This window comes from Amblyraja radiata, chromosome 23, assembly GCF_010909765.2.
Source record: "Amblyraja radiata isolate CabotCenter1 chromosome 23, sAmbRad1.1.pri, whole genome shotgun sequence".
In the NCBI taxonomy this organism is placed as follows: Eukaryota; Metazoa; Chordata; class Chondrichthyes; order Rajiformes; family Rajidae; genus Amblyraja; species Amblyraja radiata.
In genome coordinates, this window is record NC_045978.1 from 24,933,229 (window position 1) to 24,960,661 (window position 27,433).

The window sequence follows — 27,433 nt, forward strand, 5'->3', positions numbered from 1 at the left end:
TGGATTCATTCTTGTAAACTTCCTCTGGGCCCTCTCCAATGCCAGCACAACCTTTCTCAGATATGGGGCCCACAACTGCTCACAATACTCCAAATCCGGTCTGACCAGTGCCTTATCTTGGGCCGGCATCTCATGCACTTCACCAAATGTCTGAACAAACAGCAAAACCATTGCAAAGTTTTGATGAAATGTCATCGACCTGAAATGCTCTCCAAATGTCCGGCCTGCTGTGCATTTCCAAGATTTTCGACTTTATTTCGGTGCTCTGGCATCTGGGGTATTTTGCCTTTGGAACGTGAGAGATAGGTGGAGAAAACCACTGACCTTGTCCTCCCATCCATGTGAGAACATCTGCTCCTCAACCTCTGCTGGAGCCGTCTCCCTGAAGTCAAAGGCGAGGCTCTCATTCTTCCTGATCTCATGAACTAACATAACTCCACCCCTGTGAGAAAGGACATCGGTGATCAGAAGACATCTTTACTGGACCTTACTTGGAAGGCAATAAGAGACTTTCAATATATTTTGTGCTGACAAGGTGACAGATACGATGGAAGAGTCAAGAGTGTTTTATTGTCATAAGTACCAAAACGGGAAATTGATATTCTTACTTGGCTTTCGCATAGATTCATTGTCGTAGAATCATAGCACATGGAAACAGGCCCTTCGGCCCAGCTAGCCCATGCCAACCAATGTGCCCTATCTACACCAGTCCCACCTGTCAGCATTTAGACCATATCTCTCTCAACCTTTCCTGTACATGCACTGTTATTTTAGACTTTAGAGATAATAGCGTGGAAATGTATCCTTCGGCCCACCAAATATGTGCTGATCCACGATCACTCCACACACTAACACTATCTTACACACTAGGAACAATTTAGAATTTTACCGAAGCCAAGTAATCTACAAACCTGTACGTCTTTGGAGTGTGGGAGGACTCGGAGCACCCAGAGAAAACCATGTGGTCACAGGGAGAACGTACAAACTCCATACAGACAGCACCCATAGTCAGGATCAAACCCGGGTCCCTGGCGCCGTAACACACACACACATACTGAACTTTTATCTTGTTTATGGGGTTCACAGAGTACTATGTTTACAAGGAAGATGGACACAAAATGTCAGAGTAACTCAGCAAGTCAGGCAACATCTCTGGAGAAAAGGAATGGGTGAGGTTTCGGATTAAGACCCTTCTTCAGACTGGGTCTGTCTATCTTCAGTCTAAACCAGGTGTCGGCAACCTACGGCCCCCGGGCCGAATGCGGCCCGTAACCCAAAATCATCCCTGTAATAATCCGGCCTGCTGAGCAGCGGGCGAGCACCCCGAGCAGCAGCCGGGTGCCCCGAGCGCGGCCGAGCTCTGGCTGTACCGCATCTTGCGCAAAGCCGCCGGCATGGCCGCGCACCTTCTGTGAACACGTTTAAGAAAGAACTGCCTATGCTGGAAAAATCGAAGGTAGACAAAAATGCTGGAGAAACTCTAGCAGGTGAGACATGCAAGGATTGCATGAGGCTGCCTCACCCGCTGAGTTTCTCCAGCATTTCTGTCTACCTGTGAACACGTGATTTGATGCCTGCCATCCATGTGTACACATGATAGATGTGGCCTGTCATCCGCTCACAGACATGCGTCCCGGCCCCTATGCAGAACAAGGTTGCCGGCCCCTGGTCTAAACCAACATCTGCAGTCCCTGCCCACACACTATGTGTGCATATCCATTGTGCTGCTGTAAGTAACAATTTCATTGTTATCTTTCAGGACATATGACAATAAAACACTCTGTATCCTTCTTCACTTTAAACTTTCACAACACAACTTTGAAAAGTCATTTTTTTTAATGTAGGAATCCACAAGTTGGGCAGAGAGGGAATTGAGTGTAAAGACATGTCACCCTCTCAGTAGAACAACAACAATTGTGCGAACAACGAAGAACATTTCTGTGAATGATTCTTAAGTCCTGCAGCACCTACCCTCCAATTCCAGAGCTGTGGGGGTGGATTATTCCTAAGCACAATGCAGACACGATAGCTGCATCGACTGAAGAGCCACCACGATTCAATATTTCGGTACCAACTGCGGAGCAATGGGCCACGTCTGTAACCACAGCTCCTTGGTGAAAGATCTACACAGAAAAAGAGGGGAATGTAGAGTCATCGGCAGAAAACTTCCTTTGTTCATGACTGTTGCTTGTGGTTTCTGCAATGTTGTTATTTCAGCAGGTTTCCCAGTCGATTCCGAACAAGGGTTTTGCTAAAGGCACCCTAACCAGTATCCCGCAAAACCACTCAAACTTGTTTGCCCACCCATATCCAGGTATCCCCTCGTATTACTATAATATGTGGCAGCAGATGAATTTCATTATGAGCAGCACAATGGCACAGCTGGCAGAGCTGCTGCCTCACAGCGCCAGAAACCCTGGTTCGATCCTGGCCTCGGGTGCTGTCTCTGTGGAGTTGGCATGTTCTCCCTGTGACTGCATGGGTGCCCCAGTTTCTTCCCACATCCCAAAGACATGCGGGTTTGGAGGTTAATGGCCTCCGTAAAGTGTCCCGTCGTGTGTAGGATGAGAAAGTGGGATAACATAGAACTAGTGTGAACAGGTGATCGATGCTCAGTGTGCAATCAGTGGGCCTTTTTCAAGCTGTATCCCTAAACTAAATGTTAAATATCCACAGCATAGGAGCCCATTCAGCCCATCATATCAAAGAAGCCGTTGGACTTTCTAGACGTCCATTGGACTATCCAAAGCTATTGGACAATCAAAGAAGCTGGCCCACTTTCCGTCTCTTGGTTGACAGCTCTGTTGGGTCATCCAGGTACTTTTTAAATGTGAAAGGTATCCCACAAACTAGGGTACTGTCCGATTCACCTCTATCCTCACACAGACATTGGACTTTGTCGCTCGAACTGATGTACTACAATGCTGAGAAGTTAGAACTATATACTGCACACTGTATCTTTCCCTTCCCTCTACTTATTCTGATTGAGTTTGGCTTGATTGTATAGCATTATCTGATTTGGTTCAATAGCATGTAAAATGAAGCTTTTCACTGTATCACGATACAGGTGCCAATAATAAACCTAAACCTTAACCTACACTAAACCTAAACACTTTCACTACACTTTGGGTGAAAGACAGCTCTTCTACTTACAAAATTCTTAAGGGGTTGGACAGGCTAGATGCAGGAAGATTATTCCCGATGTTGGGGAAGTCCAGAACTAGGGGTCACAGTTTAAGGATAAGAGGGAAGTCTTTTAGGACCGAGATGAGAAAATCATTTTTTACACAGAGAGTGGTGAATCTGTGGAATTCTCTGCCACAGAAGGTAGTTGAGGCCATTTCATTGGCTATATTTAAGAGGGAGTTAGATGTGGCCCTTGTGGCTAAAGGGATCAGGGGGTATGGAGAGAAGGCAGGGATGGGATACTGAGTTGGATGATCAGCCATGATCATATCGAATGGCGGTGCAGGCTCGAAGGGCCTACTCCTGCACCTATTTTCTATGTTTCTAACCTTTTTATGATCTATTCCTCCCTAGATTGATCATCCTTTTAAGGGAATTAATTGTCTCCTATTAAACTCAATACTGTACATACTTGCTATTTAGATTTGTGAGACACAGCATGGAAACAGGCCCTTCAGCCCACTGAGTCCGCACAGACTAGCAATCACACCATACACTAGTTTACCACCTCAGGCAGCTGAGGAAATTCAGAGTCGCTCTGAGGATCCTACAGTGCTTCTACTTAGGGGCTGTAGAAAGCATCTTGCCGGCAACATCACAATCTGGTTTGGGAACTGCTCTGCCCAGGACAAGAAGGCTCTGCAGAGAGTAGTGCGTTCGGCCGAACGCACTGTGGAACTACACTCGCCCCCTTGCAGGAACTATACATCAGAAGGTGCAGATCCAGAGCCAGCAACATTATGGGGGACCCCTACCACCCCAGCAACGGACTGTTCCAGCTGCTACGGTCAGGCAAACGCCTCCGCTGTCATGTTGTGAAAACAGAGAGGATGAGACAGAGTTTCTTCCCACAGGCCATCATGACTCTTATCTCACCAGGGACTAATTTACTGTTGTGTTGTGTCTTTTTAAAATTGCTGGGTTTTTTCTATTATGTCAATACTGATTCTGTTCTATTCTGTTGTGTAGTTTTTTTGCACAATCCGCAGGCATTGCCACTTTCATTTCACTGCACATCTTGTATGTGTATGTGACAAATAAAGTTGACTTGACTTGACTTGACTTGACTTTCTATCCTAATCACCAGGGGCAATTTGCAGAAGCCAATTAACCTGCAAGCCTGCACATCTTTGGAATGTGGGAGGAAACCGGAGCACCCAGAGGAAACTCACGTGGTCAAAGGGAGAGCGTGCAAACTACGTACTGACAGCATCCGTAGTCAGGATTGAAATTGGGTTTCTAGAGCTGTAAGGCTGCAACTTTACCGCCTCGCCACTCTGCCACCATTTAACTAACTAATTAAAGAAAGCCATATTGTTGACAGGAGCGTGATTTCAGCGAACATAACTACCATAATCACCTCAGCATCAATGTTTCCAATGTACTTGATTGCTTATTGGCATGCACTGAAATGTGGAACAGTGTTTGATCAATAGGTAGGGTGTGCATTTTGTTTTTGTAGTAAAGGTTGAATAGATACCTGTGGGTCTCCGAAGTATATCTGCAAGACCAATGCTATGGTGACTCCGGTGGCAAAGGTTAAGCAGGCAGTGATGATCACAGTCAGCCCATCCTGGCGACAGACGCAGTCAGCGGAAAACGGGTCCTTGTTGGTCACACGCAGCGGTGACATCTCCTGACTGCCCATCTCCGAGGAGGAGGAAGGCAGGCGTTGAAGGCGAGCTGCTTTCAGGAACACGTCGGGATCTACAAGCGAGGAGAGCGGGTGGAAAGATTTGAGCAAAACACAAAACGCAGGAGGAAGTCAACGGGTCAACAGGCTGCAATAAGGGTAGCATGGTGGCGCAGTGGTAGAGTTGCTGCCTTACAGAGCCAGGGACCTGGGTTCAATCCTAACCTCGGGTGCTGTCTTCAGATCTATCTTCAGAGTGATGGAGATAGACACAAAAAGCTGGAGTAACTCAGCGGGACAGGCAGCATCTCTGGAGAGAAGGAATGAGTGACGTCACCCATTACGTCTCTCCAGAGATGATGCCTGTCCCGATGACTTCCTCTAGCTTTTTGTGTCTATCTTCGGTTTAAACCAGCATGTTCAGTTCCTTCCTACAAATTCAGAGTGATAGAGTTGGGAGGGGGGGGGGGGGGGGGGGGGAGGGGGAAAGTCTTTGCCACCTTCTGTACGAAGTTGTACGTTCTCCCTGTAACCGCATGGTTTTTCCCCGGGTGCTCTAGTTTCCTCCCACACTCCAAAGACGTGCAGGTTTGTCTGTTAATTTGGCTTCAGTAAAAATTGTAAATTGGAGGTGCAGCGAGACCTGGGCGTCCTTGTACACCGGTCACTGAAAGTTGGCTTACAGGTACAGCAGGCAGTGAAGAAAGCTAATGGAATGATGGCCTTCATAACAAGAGGATTTCACTATAGGAGTAAAGAGGTTCTTCTGCAGATGTATAGGGCTCTGGTGAGACCACGTCTGGAGTATTGTGTACAGTTTTGGTCTCCTAATTTGAGGAAGGACATCCTTGTGATTGAGGCAGTGCAGCGTAGGTTCACGAGATTGATCCCTGGGATGGCGGGACTGTCATATGAGGATAGATTGAAAAGACTAGGCTTGTATTCACTGGAGTTTAGAAGGATGAGGGGAGATCTTATAGAAACATATAAAATTATAAAAGGACTGGGCAAGCTAGATGCAGGAAGTATGTTCCCAATGTTGGGTGAGTCCAGAACGAGGAGCCACAGTCTTAGAATAAAGGGGAGGTCATTTAAGACTGAGGTGAGAAAAAACTTTTTCACCCAGAGAGTTGTGAATTTATGGAATTCCCTGCCACAGAGGGCAGTGGAGGCCAAGTCACTGGATGGATTTAAGAGAGTTAGATAGAGCTCTAGGGGCTAGTGGAGTCAAGGAATATGGGGAGAAGGCAGGCACGGGTTATTGATAGGGGACGATCAGCCATGATCACAATGAATGGCGGTGCTGGCTCGAAGGGCCGAATGGCCTCCTCCTGCACCTATTTTCTATGTTTCTATGTCCCTAGTGTGTAGGACAGTGTTTGTGATTGGGGTGATCAATGGTCGGCACAGACTCGTTGGGCCAAAGCGCCTGTTTCCGTGCTGTATGCCTAAACTAAACTGTAGGGGGAATGGACAAGCGACGTTTCAGGTCATCATCCTTGAGTGTAGTAGGCGGGAGAGGGGTTGGGTTGTGGCAAATCCTGGCAACTCGTAGGTGGAGGCACAGGGAACTGCAGATGCTGGGATCTTGAGTAAAACACAAAGTACTGGAGGAACCAAGGATCGCAACTCAAAATGTCACCTATCCGTGCCCTCCAGAAATGTTGCTGACTTGCTGCGTCACTCCCTTACACTTTTTGTTACTAAGTGATTGGTGGACACTGGTAAGGAGGGCTGATTGACAAACAGGTGGCAAAAACTGGAGGTGAAAGGGGGGCAAAATGGTGTCAGATGAGGAGAGAAGATGAGAAGTGAAATGCAAAGATGCAAATCATGCAAGTTAAGGCTCTGGAACCGTGTGCTGGAAAATCGGTGTTCAACCTGTATATTTTCCCCTTAGATAGACATAAAGTGCTGGAGTAACTCAGCGGGTCATGCAGCATATCTGGACAAAAGGAATAGGTGACGATTTCAGTCCAGACCGTTCTTCAGACCCTTTTCCCCTAATATTGACCTCCCAAAGTGCAACACTTCACCAAGGTGATGATTCTGGGGTTTAATTGGGCAGACAGGATGGTGTTGTCTATTTTACCCTTTAATAATAGCAAGTGTTGAAAGCAATCATATTCTCACCATTGAACCTGCTCCAAACTCTTGGATTCTGCCATTTGTTTTGCTACCACATCATCAGTCGTTTCCTCCCCCACCCTAGTTCTCCGACTAGTTTCACTCTCCTCCTGATTAATTTTACTGATAGTATGTCATTGTCACCTCCTCAGCTAACGATGAACCATTCTACCTTTTTCCTGATCATCGTCTGCTTGGATCTGTCGTTTTCACACCTTACCCTTCCATATATCGAGTGTCAAACTCCCCTGATTCTTAGTCTGGAGAAAGGTCTCGACCTGAAACGTCACCTATTCCTTCTCTCCAGAGATGCTGCCTGTCCCGCTGAGTTACTCCAGCATTTTGTGACTATCATTAGTTGTAGCTTCTTTATTGCTAGCAGCAATCTTTGTGTTAAATTATCTTGCCTTCTTTTGGGAGGGGAAGGGAGGTAAATTTCAGAAAAAATGTAGGCGTGCTTTCAGGAGTCATACTATTCCACTAATTCCGTAACTAACAAAAATGCATTAATTTTCGAGCGCATACTTCATATGATACTTCAGCTGAATTATTTGCATTCATGCAAAGAAAGCAGTGAGATTTTAAGCTCATTTGTAAAATGGTATTCACTCTTGACACCAGCTTGTTGTTTTAGTTTAGTTTTAGTTTATAGCTACAGCTTAGAAACAGGCCCTTCGGCCCACCAAGTCCTTGCCGACCAATGATCACTCATACACTAGAACTATCCTGCACACTAGAGGCCATTTACAGAAGTCATTTAACCTACAATGCTGCACGCCTTTGGAATGTGGGAGGGACCCGGAGCACCCGGGAAAAACCCACACGGTCACATGGAGAATGTGCAAACTTCGCACAGACAGTACCTGTAGTCAGGATCGAACCGGGGTCTCTGGAACTGTAAGACAGCCACTGTGCGGCCCTTTTCTTCTGTCAGGCTCCTGGACTGCTGCAGCCTAAGTCTGAATTTACTCACTTTGCCACTTCTCTCTCTGTTAGCTCCACATTCCTTAAGGCCCTGTTCCACTTACGTGTCCTTGGCACGCAAATTACGCGACCTCTTCATCGCGTTGAGGCGCACGGGCATCGTGTTGACGCGCGGGGCCGGTCCCACTGTGAAGCGCGGAGGGGTATGGAGTTGTGCGCGATATCGCGCTGCGCTCTGAAATTTTGTAGCGAACGAAATCTTCGCGCGCCAACGGCCTGTTGGGTAACTGATGGCCAAAGTGGGACAGACCCAAGACCCTGGCACGGCGCAACGTCTCACATCCAACAGGAGCAGAAGCAGGCAGACGATCGCCGAGCTCGGCCTGGGGCTCACGACCGTTGCGGTCCGGATCCACCCACACTTCTACTCCCACAGTGGGAAAATTGAAGATGGACACAAAATGCAGGAATAACTCAGCGGGACCAGCAGCATTTCTGGAGAGAAACAATGGGTGACGTTTCGGGTCAAGACCCTTCTTTCAAAGTGAAAAAGAGTCTCGACCCGAAATGTCACCCATTGCTTCTCTCCAGAGATACTGCCGGTCCCGCTGAGTTGCTCCAGACGGCATTGCGGGCGCATGAAGTCGCGCGCGACCTTCGCGGGACCACGAGGTCGCATAATTAGCGTGCCGAGGACACGTAAGCGGGACAGGGAGTTTAGTCATTCACATTTTCTTTGTGAATGCCTTTATTCTACATTATTCCTTTCACAGCCCCACCTTAAAGAGTGAACAAACACACATTTATACAGAGCACTTTATCACAACCCGGCATTGCAGTCAATGAATCTTGTCATTGTTACAGGAAATGCAGCAGCATATTTTTTTTGCACAGAGATTCCACATACAAAAAAAATCAGATCATTTGGTTTTGTAGAGACACGAGAAACTGCAGATGTTGGAATCATGAACAAAGAACAAAATGCTGGAATAACTCAGCGGGTCAGCCAGCATCTGCACGTCTTTGGAGTGTGGGGGGAGCATCATAAGGACCTGCAGATGCTGGAATCTTGCGCACAGTGTGAGATATTAAAGGCATTAGTCTTTTCTCTTTTAGGTGGTACGGTGGCGCAGCAGTATAGTTGCTGCTTGACTGCGCCAGAGACTCGGGTTCAACCCTGACTACGGGTGCTGTCTGTATGGAGTTTATACGTTCTCCCTGTGACTGCGTGGGCTTTCTCCGGGTTCTCTGGTTTCCCTCCACACTCCAAAGACATGCAGGTTTGTAGGTTAATTGGCTCCTGTAAAATTGTAAATTGTCCCTACTGTGTAGGATGGTGCAAGTGTACGGGGCAATCGCAGGTCGATGCGGACTCAGTGGGCTGAAGGGCTTGTTTCTACATTGTATATCTAAAGTCCAAAACACAAAATGCTGGAGTAACTCAGCAGGTCTGGCAGCATCTGTGGAGGGAAACACAAAGATCTGCAGATGTTGGAATCTTGAGCAAAACACAAAGAGCTGAAAGAATTCAGTGGCATCTATGGAGGGAATGGACAGACGACGGTTTGGGTCTGAAGACGGATCTAGACTCGAAACATCGTCTTTTCCCTCCACAGACGCTGCCTGACCCGCTGAGTTCCACGTTGCATTGAGGATTAGTTTAGGATTAGTGTAAATGTGTGCTTGATGGTGGGTACAGACTTGATGGGCCGAAAGACCCAATTCTGGTTTGTGTGACTCAATGTCCTTGGATTCTATAATTCCCCATTTTCACAACTTATTTTATTGACTGCTTCACAAAGTTAATTTGGAGCTGCGCTGTTCATTTAACAATCTATTTAATATTTATGTGCCGTGAACATTTAATAAAGTAAAAGGGATGGGAGATTTATATGCACACTGACGCAAATATACTAATGGAGCAGCATTCTTTAAATGTTCCAGCCCACATCACAATTGCAAATGTCAGAGTTGATCTCACAAACTCTTTGCCAAATTCCTTTGCACAATTAATTCCTTTTTTTTTCAACGTGGCAAAGAGAATTTATGACACTTGATCTATTTGCTGAAAAAGCAAAACATTTCAGATGCTGTAAATCTGAAACAAAAATGAACAAGAAATGGTAGAAAAAGATCAGCAAGTCAGGCAGCAGCTATTGAGAAACAGAATCGTAACCTTGGGTGCTGTCCATGTGGAGTTTGCATGTTCACCCTGTGACAGCTTGTGTTTCCTCCGGGTGCTCCGGTTTCCTCACACATTGCAAATTCATGCCGGTTGTAGGTTAAATGGCATTTGTTAAACATCCACTAGTGAGTGGGTGAGTGGGTAAGAAAGTGGTATACTATAGACTTTGTGTGAGTGGTCAGGTGAATCTGGTGGGCCGAAGGGCCTGTTTCCACACTGTGTCTTTCAATAAAGGAAACAAGTTCAAGATGTGGAGTCAGGAATCTCTACATCCAATTCTGCAAATTGTCTCCTTCACAGTTCTGTGGTGTCCAGTCACTGAATAAATTTGAGACTGCAATTAGATTAGTTTAGTTATTGTCATGTGTACAGAGATACAGTGAAGTGCTTGTTTTTCCAGCTATCCAGTCAAATCATACTAGACTAGAGAGCCCCCCATCCCCCCTGGACTGTCTCCCTCGGATGGTCACGTCGCACAGACACATCTGCACTTTAGTCTGCTTGAACTGCTTTGACTATTTCACTGTTCTTTTTACAATCCATGTTCTCGGGGTATCTAAATCTAAATATTATTAGTTATTTATGTTATGACATCGGATGGAAGCTGCGTACCAAATCTCGTTGCGCTTATGTGCAATGACAATACAAGATATTATTATTATATTATTATTATTATTATTATTATTATTATAACAGATCCTATTCTGGAACAGTACGTAGAAAGTCACCACGTTCCGGTGCCATCTTACAAAACTTCCAAATCTCTGAAAAGCTCGAAGATGTGCGATTTCTCACATTCTCACTTTGAGGCCCGGTGGTTTGGCGGCACAGGATCTATGAGGTGTGAGTTGGCCTGGCCCAGCTTGATGCCGTCAGCTCCATCCAGCGCCGCTCAGTGCAGCTGCCGCAGGCTGCGCTGGATCTGCCCGCTTGTCCGGCTGCTGTTGGGCCTCCCGTGGCCGCCTCTGCCAACTCCAGGACTACAGCAACCGGGCGAGCGAGCGAACGGATGGAGCACACAGCCTGCAGCAACTGCACGGAGCGGCGGCAGAAGGAGCCGATGGCATTACGCTGGGCCAGACCTCATCGATCCTGTGCCGCCCGGATACCGGGCCTTAAAGTGAGAAAATAAGAGACTACAAATCACCTTGGGAGTTGCAAGATGGCGCCAGAATGTGGCGACTCTCTGCGTGCTGTTCCAGAAGAGAGTCTATTGTACTCGTGTACTGTATGTTCTCCACAGATGCTGCCTAACCTGCTAAGTTACTCAAGCACTGTGTATCTTATTTTGTAAACCAGCACCTGCAGTTCCTAGTGTCTACGTTAAGGTTTGGCTGGATAGCATGCAGAACAAGCATTTTACTGTATATGTGACAATACATAAACTAATGTAACTTTATGCCCGTCCCACTTCGGAAACCTGAACGGAAACCTCTGGAGACTTTGCGCCCCACCCAAGGTTTCCGTGCGGTTCCCGGAGGATTTTGTCAGTCTCCCTACCTGTTTCCACTACCTGCAACCTCCGGCAACCAACCGGCAACCGCACGGAAACCTTGGGTGGGGCGCAAAGGCTCCAGAGGTTTCTGTTCAGGTTTCCTAAGTGGGACAGGGGCATAAGTCCGTCGCTTCAAGCAGCCGCCCATCCGCTTCCATGCACCAAGGTTGGTGTGTCCCAACTCCCGATTAATGGGTTTTCAGCACAAAGGGTTCAAAGGGAGATGGAGATGGAAGGGAAACTGGAGCTGAGGCAAATGGTCAGCCAAGAGTGCTGCAGACATGATGGGATACATGGCCTATTCTGAGCTCTTTAGTTAGGTTTACTTTAATTTAGTTTGGTGTCACACAAACTGAGATATAGTGAAAAGCTTTTTGTTGCCGGTATCCAGTCAGTGGAAAAGCTATACATGATTACAATCAAGCCATCCACAGTGTACAGATACAGGATAAAGGGAAAGATGTTTAGTGCAAGATAAAGTCCAGTAAAGTCCGAATAAAGATTGTTCGAATATCTCCAATGAGGTAGATAGTAGCTCTGGACAGCTCTCCAGTTGTTGATAGGATGGCCCAGTTGCCTGAGAACAGCTGGGAAGAAACTGTCCCTGAATCTGGAGGTTTCCACATTTCTGTATCTCTTGCCTGATGGGAGAGGGGAGTGACTAGGGTGAGACTGGTCCTCGATTATGCTGGTGAACAACTGCCTAACCAACTTGCTCTTTGCACCACGTCCAAAGGTGGTTTCCTTGTCCTCATTTCCCTTTATGCCAGTACAGTACCAGTCATTGAAAGTAGGCATGCAGGTGCAACAGGCAGTGAAGAAAGCGAATGGTATGTTAGCATTCATAACAAAAGGATTTGAGTATAAGAGCATGGAGGTTCTACTGCAGTTGTACAGGGTCTTGGTGAGACCACACCTGGAGTATTGCGTACAGTTCTGGTCTCCTAATCTGAGGAAAGACATTCTTGCCATCGAGAGAGTACAGAGAAGGTTCACCAGACTGATTCCTCGGATGGCAGGACTTTCATATGAAGAAAGACTGGATAGACTCGGCTTGTACATGCTAGAATTTAGAAGATTGAGGGAGGATCTTATAGAATCTTACAAAATTCCTAAGGGGTTGGACAGGCTAGATGCAGGAAGATTATTCCCGATGTTGGGGAAGTCCAGAACAAGAGGTCACAGTTTAAGGATAAGGGGGAAGTCTTTTAGGACCGAGATGAGAAAATCATTTTTTGCACAGTGAATCTGTGGAATTCTCTGCCACAGAAGGTAGTTGAGGCCAGTTCATTGGCTATATTTAAGAGGGAGTTAGATGTGGCCCTTGTGGCTATAAGGATCAGGGGGTATGGAGAGAAGGCGGGTACAGGATACCGAGTTGGATGATCAGCCACGATCATATTGAATGGCGGTGCAGGCTCGAAGGGCCAAATGGCCTACTCCTGCACCTATTTTCTATGATTCTACAATGATATTTACATCTGAATTTATCTTGTACAGGTAAATTTATATTGAGTACATGGTGTATGCAGTTGGAACCACACCGAAGTGTTGCAGGGGTGTAGAGGCAGCACACCTCATTACCACAAGTAGCTTTAGGGTCTGCCAAGCAGGCTTGGCAAGAATTGCATTCACCGTATTATTGCATCAGGCCAAGGGAGGCGAGGAACTCAATAATTCCTGCAAGGTGGAGACATTCCACGCATTTATTCTCCTCTGATACATGTCATTGTTTAAATTCCATTGGGCTCAGTGTCTTTGAATCAGTCAGGGGATAACACAGAACTAGTGTAAGAGAAAGACACAAAGTGCTGCAGCACGTCAGTGGGACAGGCAGAGCATATCTGGAGCAAACAAAAACATCATCCACCCTTTTTTCCAGAGATGCTGCCTGACCCACAGAGTTACTCCAGCACTTTGTATCTATCTTTGCTATAAACCAGTATCTGCAGTTCCTTGTTTCTATAGAACTAGGGCAGCACAGTAGCGCAGTGGAGTTGCTGCCTCAGAGCGTCAGATACTCAGGTTCAATGCTGATTACAGGTGCTGTCTGTACGTAGTTTATACGTTCTCCATGTGACCGTGTGGGTTTTCTCCGGGTGCTCCGGTTTCCCCCCCACTTTCCAAAGATATACAGGTTTGTAGGTTAACTGGCTTCTGTAAATTATAGGATAGAACTAGTGTACAGGTGGATTGCTGGTTGGAGCGGGCTCAGTGGTCCGAAGGGCCTGTTTTAACACGAGTTCTATGTTATCCCACTTTCGCATCCACTTCCTACGCACTAGAGGCCAATTAACCAGTTGGGGAAGTCCCAACTGGGGAAGGCCAGTTGGGGACGTCCAGGACAAGGGGTCACAGTTTAAGGATAAAGGGGAAATCCTTTAGGACCGAGATGAGAAAAACATTTTTCACACAGAGAGTGGTAAATCTCTGGAACTCTCTGCCCCAGAAGGTAGTTGAGGCCAGTTCATTGGCTATATTTCAGAGGGAGTTAGATGTGGCCCTTGTGGCTAAAGGGATCAGGGGGTATGGAGAGAAGGCAGGTACAGGATACTGAGTTGGATGATCAGCCATGATCATATTGAATGGTGGTGCAGGCTCGAAGGGCCGAATGGCCTACTCCTGCACCTATTTTCTATGTTTCAACCTGCAAACCAACTCATCTGTGGGAGGAAACCAGAGCACCTGGAGGAAGCCCACACAGTCGCAGTGAGATCATGCAAACTCCACACACAGATAGCACCTGAGGTCAGGATTGAACCCGGGTCTCTGGCGCAGCGAGGCAGCAGTTCTACCGCTGCGCTACTGTGCCAGACTTTTTTTTATCCCCCTTTTTCTCCAACATCCTTTTCCTCCAAATTTGTTCTATTTCCAAACTGATAGCTTCATCTCACCTCCCTCCCTCACAGAACCAGAGTAAGGGGACCTTTTATCCTCAGCATCCTGTTCCTGCAACAATCATCATCCAATATTTCAGTTCCACCAAACATTTCTTCCCATTCTCCCCCCATTTTTAGCATTTTATGGAAACTGTTCCCTCTGCAGAACCCTGGTCACTACCAAGATTTGCACTGGTATTCTGATGGTTTATTATTGTCACGTGTACCGAGAACTTTGTCTGGCGTGCTATCCAGGCAAATCATACTGCACATGAGTACAAAGGGCAGTGCAAAAGAGAAGATAAATAGTTATAGTTATGGGGAAAGTGCAGATACTGCCTGTGGAGAAATTATGGACAAATATAGTTACAACTATTTGAGAAAGTGCAGATAAATAAAAGGTGCACCGGCCATAATGAGGTAGATTGGAAGATCGTCACGTCATCCTCTGCGTATGACAGGTCTGATAATAGCATGGAAGAAGCTGTTGAATCTGGTAGTATGTGCTTTCAAGCTTTTGTATCTTTTGCCCAACAGAAAAATGGGAAAAGAGGGAATCATCAGGGTGTGAGTGGTCCTTGATTTTATTGGCTGTTTTCCTGAGGCAATGTGAATTATTGATGGAGTTGATGGGGGGGGGGGGGGGTTAAGTTGTTTTGCGTGGAAGATTGGGTTGCATTCTCAACTCACTATTTATTTTGCAGTCTTGGGCAGAGCAGTTGTCAAACCAAGCTGTGATGCATCCCATTAGGATGCTTTCTATGGTGCATCTGCAGAAATTGGCAAGAATCTTTAGACTTTCGAGATACAGTGCAAAACAAGCCCCTTCGGCCCACAGAGTCCGCGCTGACCAGCGATCACCATTGCATTACACTATACTACACACACTAGGGACAATTTTACCAAAGCCAATTAATCTAAAAACTTGTACGTATTTGGAGTGTGGGAGGAAACCCGAGCACCCGGAGAAAACCTACGTGGTCCCAGGAGGAACAGAGAGCACCCATAGTCATGTCCAAACCCGGGGTCTCTGGCGCTGTGAGAGGCAGCAAGATAACCACTGCGCCACTGTATTGGAGTCACGCCAAAATCGCTTAGCCATCTGAGGAAGTAGAGGCATTGGTTTGCTTTCTTGGCCATTACGTCAGCGCAGAGATATAATGTGGCGGAATCTCTTCCTACTTACACCTCCTTCCCTCACCCTGCAAGAGTTGCAATAGTTCCCCCATTATCTCTATCATTTGTACAGTCAAGGCACAAAGCAATTTACTTTGTACTTCTTTCATCTTAATTTGTAGCAGTCTGTGTTACGTTGGGAAACATCTCGTGAAACATCTTCTTCCCGTCACCAATGTGTCCTGGTACTTCTGGATGCCTGTCATGAATTTTACTGCAAAGTTATAGACACAAAAACCTGGAGTAACTCAGCGGATCAGGCAGCATCTCTTGAGAAAAGGAATAGGTGACGTTTCAGATCAAGACCCTTCTTTGGACTGAGTCAGGGGAATGGGAAATGAGAGATATGAAGAGGTACAAAGAACACAGGAATGAAAGGTATGCAAGAAACAACGATGATCAAAGAAAGGTCCATTGTTGGCTGTGGGGTAGGTGATACTGAGTTACAGAGTTAAACTCAACAGGACAACAGTGAAACTAGTATAACAACTAGTTTGGGGCAGGGGCAGAGAGTGAGAGGCTCCAAGGGTTACTTGAAGTTAGAGAAATCAAAAGTCAGACAGCTGGTGTGTACCAGCTGGTTTGTAAGCTGCCCAAGCGAAATATGAGGTTATGTTACTCCAATTTGAGTTTGGCCTTACTCTGACAGCGGAGGAGGCCCAGGGCAGAAAGGCCAGTGTGGGAATGGGAAGGGGAGTTAAAGTGTTTGGCAACCGGGAGATAGATCACTGAGCTGACTTTAGTTCTCTCTCGCCCTCCCACTCCCAGTACGACTTTGCCGCACTGTACACCGACTTCCCCGTGTTTTGTGGCAACGCATGATTGCTACCTAGCTTCAACCAGCATGAGTCAGTACGCAGGTTAGACAAACAGGCAACATTGGCAGCCCAATGCTTAGAAGGTTTAGTGACGCAGCTCCAGCGAATAAATACCCTGGATTCCAATATTTTGCACCATATATTAATTTGGATTTTTAAAATATGTGATAATCCCCTTCCCTTCACACCTGGAAAACCCTCTAAAGAGGGGAGGGGGGGAGGTGATTTATACATTATTTATGTCTGGACAAAATCACAGCTAGAAATGTAAGGAATTGGACATTGAAATCAAGATGAGGCGTCACGGTGATAAGACTGACCTGCTGTATCCGGATCACAGAGAGATGAGTCGTCGTCTTTGCGGCACCGAAGGACATTGTCACTGGAGCCGGCATCGTCTTCGGGCAAGCGGGGAAAGCTGGTGATGCTCATGTAATCTACAGGCGAGTAGGCCCCGAGATTGGTCTCCTGCCCGGCTTCGCCCTCTGCCATTGTGTCTCGTTTTTCCTTTCCGATCGCTTCGCTGGAAAGATACGTTCAATGAAACAATGTATTTTTGTAACGAAATACCATGTCAACCCGGCAGCGACCCCGCTCGACTCGTTCACTCACTCGGTGGCCCGGCTCCCGCGGTGATACACTGTTGCCATTCCCTCCCCCCTCCCTCCGTCCGTCTCGTCACTGCGATGTTGCTTTCATTGAGGGGATTGAGGAAGCCAGTGTGCAACGCCGCTGCAGGTGCGGAACTGAAGCGTTCGCGTTTCAATTATGCGTGTGCAAAGAGAGAGAGGGGACAGGGATTGGTAGGAGAGAAAGAGAGAGATGACATGAATTAGGAGAGAGAGAGAGAAGATATGGATTGGGAGGGCAGAGGATGGGGAGAGGGAGGGCAGAGGGGACAGAGGATAGGAAGAGAGGACAGAGGTGGGAGGGGAGCAAGAGAAGAAATGACGGGGAGGAGAAAGGACAAGGGGTGTGGACAGAGAGTGGAAGGAGTGAAAAGATGGGGTGAGAGGGAGAGGACGAATCCATATATATATATATATATACGTTAAACATGAAGAAATTAATTTGTATACATATATAGAATGCGCATTTATGTATAGTGCAGGTATCGGGTTCTATTACCTTATATACTTCAATTATTCATTTATATATACATTTATTAAACATATATTTAGATACAAGTTATGGGGCTTCTTTCTGTGCAGAGCCACGCAGCACGGAAACAGGTCCTACGGCCCAACTCGTCCATGCCGGACCAAGATACCCATCTGAAGAAGGGTCTCGACCCGAAACATTACCTATGCCTTCTCTTTAGAGATGCTGCCTGTCCCGCTGAGTTACTCCAGCATTTTGTGCCTCGCCAAAGACACGTTTGCCCGGGTTTGGCCCATATCCGTGTTTTGCACACAAACCCAGTCGGCTTATCTGGGCACACGCTGCAGGGTTAACATATTGTACACATCGACTGGTTTTTGAGGCTTGTGTGTGTGGGCGGCGATGGTTTGTGATGTTACATCGCAAGCAGGGATGGATTTGCTGCCCCGATCACCGACATTGGATAGGTCAGTCTTTTCACCGCCCCTTTCCGGGTTTGGGCGTGTTTCTAAAGGAGCGCTGTGTGAATATGCCAGGAACGGCTGCCTTTGTTCCCTCCTGCGATTTACTGTTCTGATCACAACATTAACGTACAAAGGGGCCCCGAGCCCCGCTGGGAGTCAAATAGAGGACATTTCGAAATAACATCTGCGCGGCACGACGCTTCTTTGGTTAATTCTGAAAACGTTAAATCATTAAATGGGTAGGAAAGAACTGCAGATGCTGGTTGACATCGAAAGTGGACACAAAGTGCTGGAGTAACTCAACGGGGCAGGCAACATCTCTGGAGAGAAGGAGTAGGTGACGCTTCGAGTCGACACCCTCTTCAAACTGAGAGTCAGGAGTAATCATTGCACGGGAATCCTTAAATCACTCCCGATCCCTTCGTTCTTCCCTTATCATGTATCTGTACATTGTGAATGGCTCGATTGTAATCATGTATGGTATTTATGCTGACTGGTTAGCACACGACAAAAACTTTTCACTGTACCTCGGTGCACGTGACAATAAACTAAAACTGAACTGAACCAACTAGAGAGCAGTCCTGTCCTCCCAACCAAAGATCCTGTAGCGAGCAAGATAGATCACTGGACAAAAAAGATGTAGTACGGTCATGGGCAGATTCATGGGTAATTTTAGGCCCCATTTCCGTAACCGGCTTCCGTCTCCGCACCAAAGATCCCATAGCAGAGCAAAGATAACTAGTGCAGAGACAGAAGCCGGTCACGGAAACATCCTCGTAAAAAGAAAAGTTATTTGGTAAAAATCTCCTCATTTTCAGAATTTTAATTTATTAACACAAACTGTTCCCCCACAACGTTGATTACACTGCGAGTCGGGTCAGGTCGGGTCGGGTTACGGAGATGGATGAAAAAAAGGCCCACGTGCCGTTGCATACCACACGTCAGCCCATTGCATTTAGCAGGAGTGATCTATTTTGCTCTGCTATAGGATATTTGCTCCCAACTACCTCATTTGGAGAGCCTCAGACCTTCTTTAATCAGACTTTACTGGACTTTGTCTTGTGTTAATACCAAACATTATACCTTTTATCCTGTTTCGGTACACTGTGGATGGCTTGATTGTAATCATGTATCGTGTTTCCGCTGACTGGACAGCACGCAACAAAAAAACATTTTCACTGTACCTTGGTACACATGGCAATAAACTAAACTAAACTATTCTTGGAGAGCCTCACCGCGCCAGAGACCCGGGTTTGATCCTGACCTCAGATGCTGTCTGTGTAGGCTTTACATGTGGTATCGGTACAGTATTGTTCTCGACCCGATACATCACCCGTTCCTTCTCTCCAAAGATGCTGCCTGGCCCACTGAGTTACACCAGCATTTTGTGTCTACCATTGGTTTATTATTGTAAAGGTACTGATATATGGTGAAAACTTTGTTTTGGGTGCTATCCGGGCATTTCATACCATACACGAACGAGTACATTACATTGTGTAAACAATAGATAAAATTGTGTGCAGAATATGTAGAAAAGAACTGCAGATGCTAGTATATACCGAAGATAGAAATAAAGTGCTGGAGCAAATCAGCGAGTCAGGCAGCATCTCTGGACAGAAAAGGTTGGGTGACGTACAGGAGGTCTGTTCAGGCGTCTGATAGCAGTGGGGAAGAAGCTGTTCTGATATCTGCCTTGAAGTCTTTTTATCTTCTACCTGACAGGAGAGGGGAGAAGAGGGAATGACTGAGATGTGACTGGTCCTTGATTATGTTGGCTGTGTTCCTGAGGCAGCATGAAGTCATAGTCATAGAAAAGTACAGCACAGAAACAGGCCCTTCGGCCCAACATGCCATGCTGACCAAGATGCCCCATCTACACGTCCCACGTGCCTGTATTTGGCCCATATCCCTCTAAACCTTTCCTATTCAAGTACCTGAGATAGAGTAGATGTGATTGGGAGTTTGGGATGGGAGTAGGGTTTGTGTTATGGACTGGGCTGCATTGACAACACTCATACACTGACACACAACTGCACATGAATGCATGCACTGACCACTCATGTGCATGTGTCTGAATAATTTACACGAGACGTGAGTAACAGTTAACTTCTTTATTCGCAATAACTTGTCAGACACGAAGAACAGCAAGGTCAACCTTGCAGTCTTGCAGGAGTGCCAGGCAATAACCATTCCAACAAAGAGGAATTCCAATGAGAGGAATAGATTGGGTAGACGCACAGTCTCTCGCCCAGAGTAGTGGAATCGAGAACCAGAGGACATTGGTTTAGGTGAGGGGGGAAAGATTTAATAGGAACCCGAGGAGTATGTTTTTCACACAAAGGGTGGTGGGTGTATAGAACGATCTGCCGGAGCAGGTAGTTGAGGCAGGTACTATCGCAATATTCAAGGAACATTTAGACAGGTACCTGAAAAGGACAAGTTTAGAAGGATATAGTTCAAATACAATAGGTGGGACCAGTGTAGGTGGAACATGTTGGTCAGTGTGGGCAAGTTGGGCCGAAGGGCCATTTTCCAAGCTGCATAATTCTATGACGCAAGAGAAAAAACACCTACCTTTGACTTTTGATGGCATACCATTATTAAGTCTCACAGTGTCAATATTCTGGGGGTCACCACTGACTTGAAACTGAAATGAATCAACCTGCCACGAGACAATTTTTACTGTCATGATTAGAAGGCTTCAGCTACAGGGAGAGGTTGGATAGACTTGTTTTCTTTGGAACGTTGGAAGTTGAGGGGAGACTTGATAGAAGTATATAAAATGATGAGAGGCATAAATAACATAAACAGTCAGAACCATTTTTTCCCAACATTAGACGGCACAGCTATAAGGTCAGAGGGGGAAAGTTTAATGGAGATATACGGGGCAAGTGGTTTTTACAAATAGAGTAGCGGGGGCCTGGAAAGCATTGCCAGGTGTGGTGGTGGAGGCAGATACGATAGTGGCATTTAAGAGGCTTTGGGTAGGCACATGGAATTGCAGGGAATAGAGGGATATGGATCATGTACAGGCAGATGAGATGAGTTTAACTTAGCATCACGTTCGACACAAATGTAGTGGAGTGAAGGGCCTGTTCCTGTGCAGTACTGTTCTATGTTCAATGTAAGAGCAGGTCAGAGGCTGGGTATGTTGCAGCAAGCGACTCACTTCTTCACACCTAAAGCCATTCCACTATCCAATCCCCAGAAGGGCTTTCTCCCCCAACTTACAATCAGTCTGAGGAAGGGTCCCAACCTGAATCGTCACATATTCATGTTCTCTGGAGAATTGCTGCCTGACCAGCTGAGTTACTCCAGCACTTTGTTTATTTTTAAAATGCTAATGCTATTCTAATTCGAAACACAAAGCGCAAGAAGAACTCAACAGGTCAGGCATCATCTGTGGATGGAATGGACATGTGACGTTTCAGGTTGGGACCCTTCTTCTGGCTGATAGTTCTTGATCTGAAATGTCCACCTCCAAGAAGGCCATGAACGTCAGGTGAAAAAAAACTCACAAAGTGCTGGAGTATCTCAGCGGATCAGGCAGCATCTTTGGAGAATATGAATGGAATATTTCGGGTCGGGATCCTTCTTCAGAGAACATATATAGGTGACCCCAAGTCACCTATATATGTTCTCCAGGGATGCTGCCTGATATGTTGAGTTTCTCCAGCACTTTGCATCTTTTGTTGTAAGCCAGCACCTGCAGTCCTTGTGTCTCCAAGAATGTCAGCTGCATAGGAACACCACCATCTGCAGGTTTGCCTTGAAACTGCATGTCATCCTGCCTTGGAAATATATATCACCAGTTTGTTTCCTGATCTGAAAACAAAGTGCTGGAGGAGGTCAGCGAGTCAGGCAGCATCCATGGAGGAAATGGACAGACGATGTTGCGGGACGGGGCCCCTACTCTCTTTTTCAGCTTTCCCCACTCCAATCAGTCTCAAGAAGGATGCTGTCATCTGTCCATTCTTCCACAAATGCTGCCTAACCCGCTGTGTTACTCCAATACTTTGTGTTTTGTTTAAGATTCCAGCATTTGCAGTTCCTTGTGACAAGAGTTCTTATTTATCACTTTGTCTAAACTCTGGAACTCCCATCCCAAGTGCACTTTGGAACGTATCATCATCAGAAAGGTTGCAGTGGTCCAAGGACGCAGTTCACCATCTTCTCAAGGACAATTTGAGATTGCACTGACAACATTCAGCACGTTATATATTCATAAAGAAGCACCTAATGGCACTACCAATAAATATCTTTCCCAATCATCCGCTGTAATTAATATTTATAATGAACACTCATAAAGGAAAAAAAGTACATCTTTGAAAGTACTGAAAAGATGACACCAAAATCTAAATTTGCAAGTAACTCCTCTGCTACAGTTGGTGTTAGGTGGATCCAGATGAGGAGGTGGAGGGAGAATGGAGTCAGGTGGGGAAGGTAAAGGTGGAGGAAATGCTGAGACAGACATTGGTGGGTGATGGGTGGAAATATAAGAGAATTAGGCAGATGTGGTGAGGTCGGATGCATCTGCCACATTTAATCTACCTGCTTCCAGCTGCCTCATTTTCTTATGCTACTTAACAATATCTGTCTCATCCCTCCCTATCACTTCTATATTCTGGGTATCTTACTTTTAGGCTTTAGAGATACAGCGTGGAAACAGGCTCTTCGGCCCACCGAGTCGAACCGACCAGCAATCACCCCGTACACTAGTATTATTCTTCATATATAATTTTTACTGAAGCCAATTAGCCTACAAACCTGTACGCCTTTGGAGTGTGGGAGGAAACCGCAGTACCCGGAGAAAACCCACACAATCACAGGGAGAGCATACAAACTGTGTACAGATAGCACCCGTTGTCAGGATCAAACCTGCGTCTCTGGCACTGTGAGGCAGCAGCTGTATCCGCTGCAGCACTGCGATAAATGAATGCCCCGTGTGAAGATCAAACTCACAACCGTCAGATTTTTTGTGCCTTTCCAGGTGTCTTTAACAGAGGCTAGACAGAAATGTGTGGGGAAAGTGAATACGGGGCGATAGATTTACAAAAGTAACTGACAAAGGGTCCCGATTCGAAACGTCACATTTCCATGTTCTCCAGAGATTTTACCTGACCCGCTGTTATTGCAGCACTTTGTGTCGTATTTTACAAAAGTAAAAGTCATGAGGAGGAGCAGATGGAACATGAACCGTGACATGGACAGAAGGGCCGGGTAGCCTGTGTTGAGCTGAAGATCCAACACAGGAGAGCATTGTCATTGTAACATTACCGGAGCGAATTATGGTTTAAAACTCTCCCCATTTGTGGTAGAAAGCAAATTGTTTCTAGAGAGGAATGGGTAGAAAAAATCTATGATGAAAAATGTTTTCACTATTATGAAAATGTAATTTTTTGTTCAAGAAAAGCAGTGTATTAAATCATGAGGAATAGATCTGGTAGATGCAGGCTCTTGCCCAGCCAGGTGAAACGAGGACCAGAGGACATAGGTTTAAGGTGAAGGGGAATAGATTTAATAGGAATCTGAGAGGTAACATTTTCACACAAGGAGTGGTGGGTGTATTAGCAATGTTACAAAATTTTGAGATTTTAAAAATCAAGTCTGCAATTTATCCCATCAGATAAAGCATAAAAATAAGTTTAATTTGACACCTAATTCACTTTCATATCTCAAGTATTTAAAACGTTATGGCCATTTTCATACTGGGAAATGAGCATCTTGTTCCCTATTGATTTTCTATGGACATAACAAAAAAGCTGTGATCGTGAACAGTCAAAAGCCCATAACTTTCTTAAAAATTAAGAGAACTGAATGAAATTTTCAGTTATCATAGATTGAACCATTCTGAAACAAATATAAAATAATCTTACTTGGATGACCTGAAATTAAAGCATATAATTAGTTAGTTACCTAATTGTAGCTAATTTCAGACTTCAATTACTAGATCTAAACATCTATCCATTTCTTAATAAATGATTAACATTTTTAAATAGCCTAAATGTCCAAATAATATTCACAAATAATTCACAATAAAACATGAATTTTAAATCTCATTTACATTAATTTATAGACCAAATGGAAGGAATTTAGTGTTCAATTGCTGTAAATAAATGCCCATTTAAATCAGCTTTCCAGTGGGTCCCTGTGGAACGCGCTGGTTTAGAACGTTCACATTGCGCTAGATTTGTGCCCCCAAATGCCCAGAAAAATACTGCGGGATATAATGGGCCCAAAATGAGCTACTCGCAATATTAAACTTTGTATAAAGGGATCTTTAGAAGCCCTTTTTAATGTAAAAATATACAGCATACCTTCAATTATTTGCTTTATGAGACCCTGCGGTTGCTGGTGGTCGCGGGTTTAGAGATTGATTTTTAAACTACTATAACTATTTTACGAGGCCTTTAAAACTAATAATAGCTTTTGCGGCGGGGTCGTTCAGCGATTTTTCGTTAATAATTAACTAGGCTGAACATCTTCGATTTGAACAGCCTAGAGAAAATCGCGTTTTAAACCCGCCCCCCTCTAAACGGCGCCAAAATCGCGCACACCCGCAACGACAGATTTTCAGCGACGCTTCAGGTAGGCTTTGCAACATACCTATACCTAGGTGTATAGAACGAGCTGACAAAGGAGGTAGTTGAGGCTGCGACCATCCCAAAGTTTAAGAAATATTTAAACAGGTACATGGATAGGACAGGTTTATGGACCAAATGCGGGCAGGTGGGACTAGTGTAGATGGGACATGTTGGCCGGTGTGGGCAAGTTGGACCGAATGGCCTGTTTCCGCACTGTATCACTCTGCGACTCAATTGCCCTCGGCTAGGACATGATCGACAGCAGAGATCCGTCCCCGGGAGTCGGTGACTCAAGTGAGGTGGAGCGCGGCCCGGATCGCGTGAGACTGGGGGGGTGGCGCAGGCGCAGTGCCCGGAAAACGGCCCGGATCACGTGAGACGGGGGTGGCGCATGCGTAGTGCCTGCTGCAAGAATCACGTGAGACGGGGGGTGGCGCAGGCGCAGGCGCAGTGCTCGGTCCGGCGGCGGAGGGATGGGGTGAGTATGTCCCGGGTTGAGATACAACAGCGGCCGGGAAACGCTCTCGCGTACTCGGTGTGTGGACTTGAACAGCAGCGGGCGGGGTCGAGACAGCGGCGGTAACAGCAGCCTAGGCATCGAATAAACCCCGGGGTTACGTGCGGACAGGTGTCGGGGCCCGGCGCACCGCATTCCCGGTGGTGATGGGTCTGCGGCCGCTCTGCCCATCTAACCTCGCCCTAGCCCACTGTGTGCGGCCCAAACCCTCTTCCCGGGTGAAACGTACAGACTACATACAGATGCTGGGATCCTGAGCAAATAAAAGAAACAAAATGCTGGAGGAACTCAGTCCTCCACAGATGCTGGTGGCACAAGGAAATGCAGATACTCGGATCTTGAGCAAAACAAAAAAACAATACTGGAGGAATTCAGTCCTCTACAGATGCTGGAGACATCAGGAACTGCAGGTGTTGGGTGCTTGACAAAAAAAAAAAAAAAAAAATGCTGGAGAATGCCATTAATAACAACAAGCCTGAGCAAAACAAGTCCAAATTGTTGGAGGAATTTGCAAGGAAGTACAGATGTTGGGATCTTGAACAAAACACAAAGTACTGGAAGAACATGGTGGGTCAGGCAGTATCTGGAGAGATTCAGAGAGAGGAGTAGTACTGCTTAAAACAGGCATACGTTGTGGAGATTTTGCAGTGGAGCAATAAAATGGATGCATCAGGAACTGCAGATACTGGAATCTTGAACAAATCACAGTGCCAAAGTAGCTCAGTGGTTTGGGCAGCACCAGTGGAGGGAAATTAAGCATTGACCCTTCTAAGGTGGCGAGCATTCACAAATCATGCTTAAAACTGCATAATTGAGTTTGTCTTCATGTAGGCTGGTCTGGTTGGTTGCTATACATGAGATCCACGGTGAGCTAGCCGATTAGATGCAAAATTGGTTAGAAAGTAGGAAACAGGGTGGTAGAGGATTGTTTTTCAGACAGAAGACCTGTAACCTGAGGTCTGCCTCAGGGGTCTGTGCTGTGTTTTCTTCTTGTTCTTTATACAGTATTAACAATTTAGGTATAAACATAGGTGGCATTTTAATAATTTATGATTTATGAATGACACTAAAATTGGTGGTATAGTGAACAGGGAAGACGATTACAGGCAGTATTAGGCATTCATAAATCTATTGAATGATGATTCTTTTTTCATGCTACAAACCCCTAAGGTTTAGGTTTATAATTGTCACGCGTACTGAGGTACAGTGAAAAGCTTTGTTTTATAAGCTATCCATTCAAATCGGAAAATGCTATATTTAAATATATTCAAGTGAAACAACAATAAGAGATAATTATCATATTTATCCTTTGTGTCTAAATTAATCATTTGTGTCTTATATTCTAAAATTTACCATTGGTATGATCCCTTTCAGGTTCTAACCTTGCCTTGGATTCCCCATGGAAAGAATGGGCGGAGTTGAAAATGATAAACGTTATTGTATTGTGTTAAAAGATTTTACTACATGTGGAATAAAGGTCCCGCGAGGGTCTTTGGGATATTTCAACCGCTCAAGACGTGAGGAAATGTCCGCAACTGTGGAAAACGTCAAGCAAGTGGTAAAGTTGCAACCAGGAAATTATATACTAATCAGTAAGGAAGAAGCGGAGCTACTTGTTGATATCCAGGATCTTTCTCATCGATACGAGCTCTTTAAGAACGAACCGCTCTTCAGATCCATTGCTAAAGTCCAAATCAATGACGTAGTTCAACTACGAAAGAACAACAAGGAATTGGTAGGAATTGTCAAAAATATTGAAAATACCACGAGAAAAAAAGAATTGGATCTATATGGAACATTGTTTCAAGTAAGCTTGATGGTAAGCAGCAAATAACCAGAACATATTGTGGGTTCAGTTTGTAAATGGCATTTACAATGCCGAATTGTAAAGAACCATTGGGCACTTGCTAGTTTGGAAAATGTCAAGAATGTTGCATTGTCATATGAAACAGAACAGAATAATTAAATTTTCACTTGCAGCTGCTTCTTATTGAGTCCACACACAAGATTAGAAGTTGTTGAGCCCGAGCTGAACACACTTCTCAGCATCTGCATTCAATGGTGTCTGTCTTGCGCTTCTTGTGGGGAAAGATTGGTGGAAACAGTGCTGCGACGTGAATGCTCTTTCCTTGGCCTTGACTTGCAGCAGCACAGGAGACATGTAAACATAGGAGAAAAACATTCTGTGTATGTGTGCGCACGCATACGTGTGTGTGTGTATATTATATAATATATGTATGTCTGTGTGTGTTGGTGTATGATATGTATTATTATTATCATATATATTTCTTTTTAGATATAATCTTATACTATAACATACGTACTCCACTACATTATATCTTAG

At 45.6% G+C, this 27,433-nt stretch overlaps 2 protein-coding genes across 3 annotated transcripts in view; one reads left to right on the plus strand and one right to left on the minus strand.

The window, feature by feature from the left end:
* ggt7 (gamma-glutamyltransferase 7) overlaps positions 1 to 17,289 on the minus strand; it is a 47,376-nt gene extending 30,087 nt beyond the window's left edge. Inside the window, exons 1-5 of the mRNA XM_033041855.1 lie at positions 17,036 to 17,289; positions 16,744 to 16,946; positions 4,667 to 4,893; positions 1,972 to 2,123; positions 325 to 442 (exon numbers count right to left, since the gene is read on the minus strand). Coding sequence (XP_032897746.1) covers positions 325 to 442; positions 1,972 to 2,123; positions 4,667 to 4,893; positions 16,744 to 16,946; positions 17,036 to 17,073 — 738 coding nt within the window. The 5' untranslated portion in view covers positions 17,074 to 17,289. The remainder of the gene's footprint in view (positions 1 to 324; positions 443 to 1,971; positions 2,124 to 4,666; positions 4,894 to 16,743; positions 16,947 to 17,035) is intronic.
* Positions 17,290 to 24,992: 7,703 nt separating this feature from the next.
* LOC116986378 (ubiquitin carboxyl-terminal hydrolase CYLD-like) overlaps positions 24,993 to 27,433 on the plus strand; it is a 30,550-nt gene continuing 28,109 nt past the window's right edge. For both annotated transcript variants that reach the window (XM_033041856.1, XM_033041857.1), the window contains exons 1-2: positions 24,993 to 25,050; positions 26,464 to 26,908. In XM_033041856.1, coding sequence (XP_032897747.1) covers positions 26,489 to 26,908 — 420 coding nt within the window. In that variant the 5' untranslated portion in view covers positions 24,993 to 25,050; positions 26,464 to 26,488. The remainder of the gene's footprint in view (positions 25,051 to 26,463; positions 26,909 to 27,433) is intronic.